The 10,948-nt window shown below is 34.6% G+C and overlaps 1 protein-coding gene across 3 annotated transcripts in view; it reads left to right on the forward strand.

Moving 5' to 3' along the window:
- The window catches only part of Zfr (zinc finger RNA binding protein), a 76,949-nt gene extending 66,001 nt beyond the window's left edge, over positions 1–10,948 (forward strand). For all 3 annotated transcript variants that reach the window (XM_046422319.1, XM_046422317.2, XM_046422318.2), the window contains 3 exons: positions 3,672–3,783; positions 3,897–3,994; positions 9,338–10,948. In XM_046422319.1, the coding sequence (XP_046278275.1) occupies positions 3,672–3,783; positions 3,897–3,994; positions 9,338–9,517 (390 nt within the window). In that variant the 3' untranslated portion in view covers positions 9,518–10,948. The remainder of the gene's footprint in view (positions 1–3,671; positions 3,784–3,896; positions 3,995–9,337) is intronic.

Consider the following 10,948-nt stretch of genomic DNA (forward strand, 5'->3'; position numbering starts at 1 on the left):
TAGTACAATTTGAAATTAGGTTAAAAATACTCTGTTTCAAAACATTATTTACTATATGCTGGCAATTTATGCTAGTTTAGGAAATTAAAAATAAATATCTACCTTAATCTCATTAAAATAAATATCTACTTTAATAATCTCAGTCTTTTGGACATCTTTTTTTTTTAGAGAGAGAGAGAGAGAATTTTATTCATTTTTTTAGTTTTTCGGCGGACACAACATTTTTCTTTGTATGTGGTGCTGAGGATCGAACCCGGGCCGAACGCATGCCAGGCGAGCGTGTTACCGCTTGAGTCACATCCCCAGCCCTTTCTTTAATTTTTTTCGGAAATGAGAGATATTTCTTTCACATGTATGGAGTTTTCTAGATGATTGAAGCTTATTCCTTAAAACACTAAAACTTTTAAATGACATTCCTTTAAAAAATGTCTTCACCATCTTTCTATATTCTTCAACTGAATAAACTGAGCTGTTTTATTTTTTTTCACTGTGATTTATATTATAAGCATTTATCATTTTCAGTCTCATTTATGCAAGCTATCATTTTTTCACAGCCATTAATGTGCAATTTTTATAAGTTACACCTCTCTTGAAGTGTATTCCTAACTTTGGAACTATATTCTGTATGTGTCCAACTTTTTACATTTTAGATTTTGAGAAATGGTCTTAAAGTAAATAGTTTTTACCTCTGTTCTCTATGAGTTTTTTAGTGTATAACTAAACATGGAATCTTTTTTAGCTCCCATATCATTTTAAGGATTTCTTTGTAGTAGTTTCATAAAATATATTTTCTTTGGGGACGCACTGTGGCTCAGTGGTAGAGCGCTTGCCTAGCATGTGTGAGGCACTGGGTTCAATCCCTCGCACCACATAAAAAATAAACAAAGTAAAAGTATTGTGTCCATCTAATTTAAAAAATATATTTTTTTTCTTTGAATTGTTATTTGTGGTTTCACTTATAATTTAAATGAAATCTAAGTATTATTCTAAGTGAAAGAAACCAGACTTAATGTGGTTCCACCTGAATGTAATGTTCAGAGTAGGAAAATCTGAAGAAGTTGAAAATAGGTTGAGTTGCCCAGGGTTGAAAAAAAAGGGGAATGGAAAAAAGAACAGTCTTTTGGATATGGGGTTTCTTTATGAAATGATGAAAAGTTTTTGAGAATTAGATGATGATGTTTGGACAATTTTGTAAGTATACTAAAAGCCACTGAATTGTACACTTTTACTTTCAAAGGGTGAATATCACTGGGCATGGTAGCATTTGCCTGTAATTCCAGCTACTTCAGAGGTTGAGGCAGGATTGCAAGTTTGAGGCCAGCCTGGAGGACTTAGCAAGATTCTGTCTCAAAATAAAACATACTGGGGATGTAGCTCAGTGGTACACTGAGTGCACCCATGGGCTTAATCCCCCAGTACTATACAAAAAAAAAAGTGGATCTTATATGTGAATTAGAAAACAGTTTTTAATATTTTTGAAAACACATTTTTCTAATTAGAGACCCTTCAAAACGTGTCCCGAGTTGGCTGCTTTTTAATTCTGTACTTTTATTTTTGTCTTCTATTCATTGGTTTAGATTTTGAGTTTCTTACATGTAATTTTATAGTGATTGTATACTTTGTATTTTCCTCAGATAATAGAAGTTCAGTTATACATCCAATGGAAGTATAGATGATACATGTATTTTGTAAAGAAAAAGCAGAAGTATTTTCAGTAGAATATTGTCCTAATTTGTAGCAGCATCAATCTATAGGTATGAGAAAACAGTGTATGCAGGATGAAAATAATTTAAGAGTTTTTATTTTGTGTGCGGTAAAGGAAGGTTTTAATTAAAAATAAATTAAATCTATTCTTCAATTTTTTTTCATTAAACACAAATTTTTTAATTAAGCCATAAGTTATAATACAAAATATGTATAACACACAATACATACATGTAATAGTTATGTATATGTATGTACATATATAAAGAGAAGCACAATTTTTTTTATTATTAGTTATTCAAAACATTACATAGCTCTTGACATATCATATTTCATACATTTGATTCAAGTGGGTTATGAGCTCCCATTTTTACCCCGTATACAGATTGCAGAATCACATCGGTTACACATCCACGTTTTTTTTTTTAAATGTAAATTTTATATTGTCTTATTACTTTTGATGTTTTGGTTTTGGGAGATGAGATCTTGCTAGGTTGCCCAGGCTAGCCTTGAATTCCTTGGCTCAGTAGTCCTGCCTCAGCCTCCCAAATAATTGGGATTATGAGTACATATTACCAATCCTTTGTTTTTATTTTATTTCTTTTTTTAAAAAAAATATTTTATTTTTTAGTTGTAGTTGGATAATACCTTTATTTTACTTATTTTTATGTGGTATAGAGGATCGAACCCAGGGTCTCGCATGTGCTAGGTGAGAGCTCTACCACTGAGCTACAACCCCAGCCCCTATTTTTATTTCTTTATTTGTATTTAATTTTTAACGTTCTATACTATATTATAAATTTCTTTTATTTTTTAATTTTTAAACTTTATTTATTTGGTGCTGGGGATTGAACCCAGGGCCTTGTGCATGCAAGGCAAGCACTCTACCAACTGAGCTATATCCCCAGCCCAAATATCTTTTTATTTTATGTAATTATTTTTATGTGATGCTAAGGATTGAACCCAGGGCCTTGCACATGTTAGGCAAGCACTCTACTGCTGAGCCACAACCCCAGTCCCTATAGTATAAATTTCTATTTTCTGTTTTTGTGAGTTATTTTATTTATTTATTTTAAAATATTCTTTAGTTGTCAGTGGACCTTTATTTCATTTATTTTTATGTGGTGCTGAGAATCGAACCCAGTGCCTCACACATGCTAGGCAAGCACTCTACCACTGAGCCAAACCCCAGCCCTGTGACTTATTTTATGTAATATTTTTAAACTTTAAATTTTTTCTCTTTTCATTTTTACCCTTTGTTCTCTCCCCACCCCCTTAGTACTAGGGATTGAACCCAGGGGCACTTTACCACTGACCTACACCCTTAGTTCTTTTAAATTTGAAACAGGGTCTCATTAAGTTGCTGAGGGTCTCACTAAATTGCTGGTGTTGGCTTTGAACTTGGGATCCTCCTGCCTCAGCCTCCTGAACACCTGGGATTACAGGCATGTGCCACCATGCCTGGCAATCTAATATTTTTAATGACAACCAGGAGTGGTAGCATGTGTGTGTAAGCCCAGCTACTTAGAGGGCTGAGGCAAGAGGATCCCAAGTTTGAAGACGGCCTCAGCAATTTAGCAAGATCCTATCTCAAAATAGAGCTGGGGTCTGTGGATGTTGCTCACGGGTGAAGTCATCCCAGGTACTACATGCCTGGTACCACCAATATATATATATAATGACACTTCAAAATTTGTCATTCTAGTGTTTGAAAAATGAATTTTATTTATTGGAACATGCCAATTACAGCTATTCAGGAAGCTGAGACAGGAGGATCACAAATTTGAGGCCAGCCTTGGTAACTTTGTAGCCTATGTCAAAGTTATTAAAAAAATTGAAGGGATAGAGATGTAGCATAGTGATAGAGCAGCCCTGGGTTCAAGCCTCAGTATCACCAAAAAAGGGGAAAAAAAGAATAATTTCTTTTATCTGTATGTTATTAAACATATTCTTGTTTTTGTTTTTAGGCGATGGAGTTATTAGTAGAGAAAGCAATTAGTAGTGCTTCCAGTCCTCAGAGCCCTGGGGATGCTCTGAGAAGAGTGTTTGAATGCATTTCTTCAGGGATTATTCTTAAAGGTATATTTCATTTTGTTCTTAATGAAGTAAATTTGTATGATAGTTAAATAAAAGTTCTTCTCTTACAGATGGGTATTGCTAATACGTTTGTCTCCTTGTGGTAATGATTGTAGGTAGCCCTGGACTTTTGGATCCTTGTGAAAAGGATCCCTTTGATACCTTGGCAACAATGACTGACCAGCAGCGGGAAGATATTACATCCAGTGCACAGGTACTAGAATTTCTAATCCCAGAGCTTTGTTGGGTTACTGTCTTTAAAGTTTTATTTTTTCATAATTGTTTTTTAGATGAAGTCACTATATAATATTTTGCTTCTTTATTAAGTAAACCTTTAAAAAAGACTTACCTTAAATTAGATTTTGCTACTAGAATTTTTAATATATTATTTAATTATGCAGGTGTTTTCAATTAAGAACATTATGTACTATAAACACAGTATTTTCAATGTTTCGTTAAATCAGAGTATTAGAATATATATATATATATATATATATATATATATATATATATATATATAAAATAAGCAGAAAGTCATGTTTTCTCAATACACGGAAGTTGTAGGGTATCTGGTTTTAGACGTTATTGATATAATTTAGCCTTTCCTAACAGTGCACAATATAATAAGTGAAAGTATGAACTCCGGGGTCAGACTCCCTGGGCTTGAATACCAACTGTGCCATCTTGTTTATAAAATGGGAGGAAAGCAGTTTCTAGCTCAAACAGGATCATTGGGAAGATTAAATTGCTTAATATATGTAATTATACTATACTACTAGGTATATTGAAAGATCTTAAATGTTAGTGTCATCATCAGTTATCAATCTAAAATTATTATAGCCATCCATAATTTTTATGATCCCAGAAATGTACTGAGTAGGGAGGAAAAAAACATTAGCTGTGAACAATAGTAATCCATTCTATGGTAGATGAGAGTTGTTAAACTTAAGATCTTGATTTATTGCCTCTACTGGCAAGGGTAATTTGGAATTTCAAAGATGTCAGGCATAAGTAAATGTTACACTGGAAAGTATACTGGGTGGGAGGCAGTAGTATTAGAACATTAGGGATATTTAATAGACTTAAAATAGAACCAATTCTACAGTATTAAACTAGTTTTGATTTCCTTGATTTAATTTTCGAAAGAATTAATTGTGAATTTAAGTGAAAAGAAATTTGGGGTTAGGAGCAGGCATTTGAAAACTCACTCTGCAAGCCACCCCCTCACTCCTCACTGTACTAGGAATTGAACCCGGGGGCACAGTACCACTGAGCCATGTACTCAGCCATTTTTATTTTGTGACAGAGTCTCTTTGAGTTGCCCACATCGTCCTCAAATTTACAATCATCTTGCCTTAGCCTATCCCAAATTGTTGGTATTAAAATCTTGTGCCACTATGACCAACTAGAATTGACAATTTTAAAAAGTACTTTTTTTTTTTAAAGCAGCCTTGAAGAAAATTGTCTAATTTTAGGAGATAGTTAGAAATGTTCTTATTAAAAGTGATGGAGTTACAGAGTCCATAATTCAGTTTATTAAACATCCTTGAAATTGCAGTTAAGAAGAGATTAGTGAATCCTGAAAGTTAGGGCTAGGAAAAGAGAACATTGTAGCTTTAAAGGGAATGTTGTGCTCATGATACAGTTGAATGTCTTGATTGTGATGGTGGTTAAATAATGTACAGCTACATATATAATAAAATTGAAGAGGGCTGTACATATATAAATAGTGAAATCTGAATAGTCTCTATATTGAACCAATTTTCAGCTTGTTTCTTCATGTCCATGTTTTATGTTTCTCTTTCATTCCTTTGTCCCTTTTTAGGACTATTCCTCTTTTCCTTCCAAAAACATTCACCTTCTTGTATGCCGTTTTGAAAAATAAGTTAACGGTCCCTCAATAAGTTATACATAAATTATCCTGTGCTTCATCAATTCTTTGATTCCTGTTTATAAACTCATGAAATCAGAATGCTGTGACCCTCTCTTCTCTGTCAGCCAGGGCCATTAATTAAGGTGATACCAGACATAGTGGATAAAGAAAAGACAAACAGACACACATAGGAAGAAAAAACTGGAGCCAGGTGTGTAGCCAAGGCCTGGTGAGGCTTGACTAACTCCGGAACTAGCCAAGAAAAGTTTTATTATACAGGTTTCATCAAAGGTTTTATTTGTGGGAAAGTTTCAGCAAAGCAGGCAGTCTGAAGGATGCAGGATTGTCAAGACATTAGGGTCATCTTGTTTTGCTCAGAGTTCACTATCCCTGGGAGAAGATGCTGAACTCAAGGCCTCCGCTAATAGAGCCACATGCCTTCTCACATAGCCCACCTCCCCCAGCGTTACCACAGCAACTGGGCATCTTGACCCACACCTTCACACAGGCAGCTCCCAGCACAAATGCAGCCACAAGAGTCAGATAGGCCATGATTTAGATCACCTCTCTACATCAGAAGAAAAAAATCCATATGAAAACTTGTTCACAAATGTTCATAGTAGCATTATACATAATAGCCAAAAAGTGGAAACAACCTAAATGTCCATCAATTGATGAATAGATTGATTTAAGAGTGATAAAGGTTTGGGAATTAATGGAGACAGTTTAACGACTTCAAAAGTATTACTAAAAATGACTGAATTCTACTCTTTGAAAGTATGAGTCTTGGGTTTGGGGATATAGCTCAACAGTAGCATGTGCAAGACCCTGGGTTTGATCCCTTTGATACTAGAAAAGGAAGGGAGGGTTAACCTTATGATGTGTGAACTATAGTTCAGTTTGTGGAGCTGGGGATTGAAGCCAGGGTGTTGTGTATGCTAAGCACACACACTACCAATGACCTGTACCCCAGCCCAACTTTCAAGATTTCATGAAATCTTGCCATTGGTGCCAAAGACACCTCTATTCACTATAGACATAGTCATATAGTGAAAATCTTTTTTATTCATGAACTAACAAGGATTTTTTTTTTTTAACCATGGGGATATCAGTGTCATGCAGTGTTTTTATATTCTTGGTAATTATGTTGTCACAATGACAGAAAGTTGGTTTGCGTAATGGTTTGATGCTTAATGATTGTTCAATAACATGTTATGAATTACCCAGAATTATTTAGGTTTTGTAGTTAGCCTTTTCCACTGTGTTACTAGAGAGTAGAATTTGTATGTGTGTGTTCCAAGGGATCATTTGGGGATTATCTGTTGTTGGGGGATTGTTTCAACTCATTGAATACCAGCTACAGTAACAGAACTTTTTTAAAATATCTTTTTAGTTGTAGGTGAACACATAACTTTATTTTTATTTATGTGATGCTGAGGATCGAATTTAGGGCCTCACACATGCGAGATGAGTGCTCTACCACTGAGCCACAGCCCCAGCCCTAACAGAATATCTTTAAGATATCTTATAGTGAATAAACATAAGCAAGCATACACCCAAAGGACTTAAAATCAGCATAGTATAGTGATGCAGCCACATCAATGTTTTAGCAGCTCGGTTCACTATAGCTAAGCTATGGAACCAACCGAGGTATTCTTCAACAGATGAGTGGATAAAGAAAATGTGGGATACATACACAGTGGAATATTACTTAGCCATAAAGAAGAATGAGATTGTGGCTTTTGCTGATAAAATGGAACTGAAGAATATCATGCTAAGTGAAATAAGCCAGTCCCCAAAATGCAAAGGCCGAATGCTTCCTCTGATATGCGGGGGCTAATTCACAATAAGGATGGGGCATTAGGGAACAACAGTTAGTTTAGATTAGGTAGAGGAGAGGGGAGGGGATATGGGGATAGGAAGGATAACAGATTGAAACAGACATTGTGATCTTATGTACATACATGCCTTTATGACTAGTGTGGATTCTACAAAATGTATAATCAGAAAAATGAGGAAATATACCCCATTTATGTGTATCAAAGTGCATAAAAACATTCTGCTGTCATCTATAACTAATTAAAACAAATTAAAAATGTATAAAGTAAAAAAGAGGGGATGAAGGGAAAGGAGGGGGATGGTAATAGGAAAGACAGTAGAATGAATTGGGCACAGTTTTCCTCTGTTCATATATGAATCCTCCTGCCTCAGCCTCCCAAGCCACTGGAATTATAGGCATGACCAGTATAACTCCACATCATGTACAAGCACTAAATGAGATGTATCATACATACTCCATGTAAGAGGCAGGTGGGGATGGGGTGCAATGGTAGAGGGACAGCGCAAAAGGCAAGTTGGCATGGTTCAATGTGAAGTTTGCCTGATCTTACAAAACAGAAACGGTAACTCCCAGATACCAAAATATCCAGTAAACCAAGTATGGTGTCATATACCTGAAATCCCGCTACTCAGAAGACTCAAGGCAGGAGGATCACAAGTTCAAGGGCAAGGCTGATCAAATTAGCAAGGCCCTGTCCAAATAAAAAATGAAAAGGCTAGGAATGTAACTCAATACTAACGTGCTCCTAAATTTAATCCAAAAAACCAATAACTTTTGAGTATAACTGCAGTTCCAAAGTTGTACTTTATACCAAATGTCTAGGAAGGCTGTCACCAACCATTATATGAAAGCAGTTAACCTGCATTTTTTTGTTTTATATATCCTATATATTTTTTGATGTTTCATAATTTATAGTTAATTTATGTTTTAGTTTGTTTTTCATGTATCTTCACTAAATAGTAAGCTTCGTGAAAGCAGAAATGTTATTTATATTCTGGCATAGTAAGTGCTTACTTAGATATCTAAAAGGAGCAAGCATATGAATGAATGGCTAAATGGGAAAGAAATTGAAGTACGGTTCTCTGTTTTGTAAAGCCTTATATGTGTGTACAACACGTGCCTTGAGCCTGTGCTCATGGGTATCCAAAGAAAAAGTAGTAAGATAGGTAGATAAGAACAAAAGAACAGTTTGCTCATTGAGAAAGAGACCTTTTCTTTTATTTCAGGATGTTTTTTCCAGTGAATATAACACTAAATTTAAACTGGCTGTGGTTTCACACCCCTGTACTCCCCGCTACTCAGAAGGCTGAGGAAGTAGGATTTAAAGTTTGAGGTTAGCTTGGGGTTAGACCCTGTCTCAAAATTTTAGAAGGGATTGGGGACTTGAGGTGTACCTCAGTACTTTTTTATTCTTTATTTATTTGGCACCTGGGATTGAACCCAAGGGCATCTGACCACTGAGCTATATCCCCGGTCCTTTTTTATATATTTTTTATTTAGAGACAGGATCTCATCAGCTAAGTTACTGAGGCTGGCTTTGAAATTGCAATCCTTCTGCCTCAGCCTCCCAAGCCACTGGAATTATAGGCATGGGCCACTGCACCTGGCTGGTCATTTGTTTTTTTAACTTAATGTTTCAGAAAGCAACATGCACATACAAAATACTGGGGGAAAAAAAACGTCAGAGCATATAGATGTCAGTTCTGATAATGAGTTATGAAACTAATTAATTCAGCGTGTGTATTTCATTAAACCTGCTTTTTTAAAGTTGTTAAATGGAGGGAATAAACATAAGAATATGTTGGTTTTAAAAATTAATTCTAAATTCTGACTCTTTGTTACAGTTTGCATTGAGACTCCTTGCATTCCGCCAGATACATAAAGTTCTAGGCATGGATCCATTACCCCAAATGAGCCAACGTTTTAACATCCACAACAACAGGAAACGAAGAAGGGATAGTGATGGAGTTGATGGATTTGAAGCTGAGGGGAAGAAAGACAAAAAAGATTATGATAACTTTTAAAAAGTTTCTGCAAATCTTCAGTGTTAAAAACAACAGGTGCCGGTTTGTTGGCTCTTTTTCATTCATAATAATGTCTACTTTGAAAATTTTATCAAGAATTTAAGAATTTCATGGAAGAACCAAGTTTTTCTATGGCATTAAAAACAATGTACAGTGTTAGGTATTATATGAATGGAAAGACACCAGAAAAATTGTGTTCCAACTAAGGAAAAACAGAGGTTCTGGGTTTTTTTCTCCATTATTTTGGTTTTATTTCCTGATTGCCCTAGCGCCCCCTATTTTTGTGTCTTATTAACTAGTGCATTGTCTTATTAAATCTTTACTGTATTTAATGCAGGATTTGTGCTTTAGTTGCTCTGTGTATTTGGATATTTTTATTTAGAAGTTTTGTTTGCTTTTTGACATTAGTTGTTAAGTTACTTTGTGTCATAGATGATATCCTTTACCCCTTAATATTTTACAGCAGTACGTTTTTTTGTAACGTGAGACTGCAGGATTTTTTCCTTTTGTTACTGTATGTGAAGGATTACAACACAAAAAGTTATCCTGCCATTCAAGTGCTCAGAACAAAATGTTTCTGCAGATCTTGTGGCATTTGTCTCTAGTGTGATATATAAAGGTGTAATTAAGACAGATTTCTGTTAATCTAATCAAGTTTGCTGTTAGTTGTGCATTAGCAGTATAAAAGCTAATATATACTATATGGTCTTGCAACAGTTTTAAAGCCTCTGCATAATTGATAATAAAAATGCATGACGTTTTTGTTTTTAATAGACTTTTAAAATTATAATTTTAGGTTTGACAGGTAGATCTTTGTACAGTTGACTTTTTGACATAGCAAGGCCAGAAAATAACTTTCTGAATATTTTTTTCTTCTGTATAAGTGGAAAGAGCATTTTTCACATATAAGTGGGCTATTATTTTCAGAAGAAGTTTATCATTGTGCAACTAACAACTAGCCCTTAATTATGGTGACAGTTTCTTTTCGGTGTGTGTGAGATTACTATAGCAACTATTACAGTATAACACAGTTGAATGATTCCCACACACACACACACACACCCCATCACCCAGATAATTTACAGTTCTGTTAACAGTGAGGTTGATAAAGTATTACTGATTTAAAAAATTAAGATTATCTAAGGGAAAAAAAAAACAGAAAATTATTTGGTGTGGCCATCTTACATGCTAATGTCTTCTACAAATAACTAAATATTCTAGCAGTGGTGTAATGAAAAGTTACATCTTACTGTTGATGTATGTATGCTCTGGTACACATATGTCATTTTGTTGTCACAGCACTACAGTGAAATACACAAATAAAAACTTAAATTCATATAATGACTTAACTGTATTATATGTTAGAATTTATATCATAAACTTCTTTTGCTTTTAAATGACTTATGCTTCAGTAAAATTATATTCAAATTT

The sequence above is a fragment of the Marmota monax genome, unplaced genomic scaffold (assembly GCF_021218885.2).
Source record: "Marmota monax isolate L192 unplaced genomic scaffold, Marmota_monax_Labrador192_F-V1.1 WCK01_AAM20220418_F8-fsc00077, whole genome shotgun sequence".
Classification (NCBI taxonomy): Eukaryota; Metazoa; Chordata; class Mammalia; order Rodentia; family Sciuridae; genus Marmota; species Marmota monax.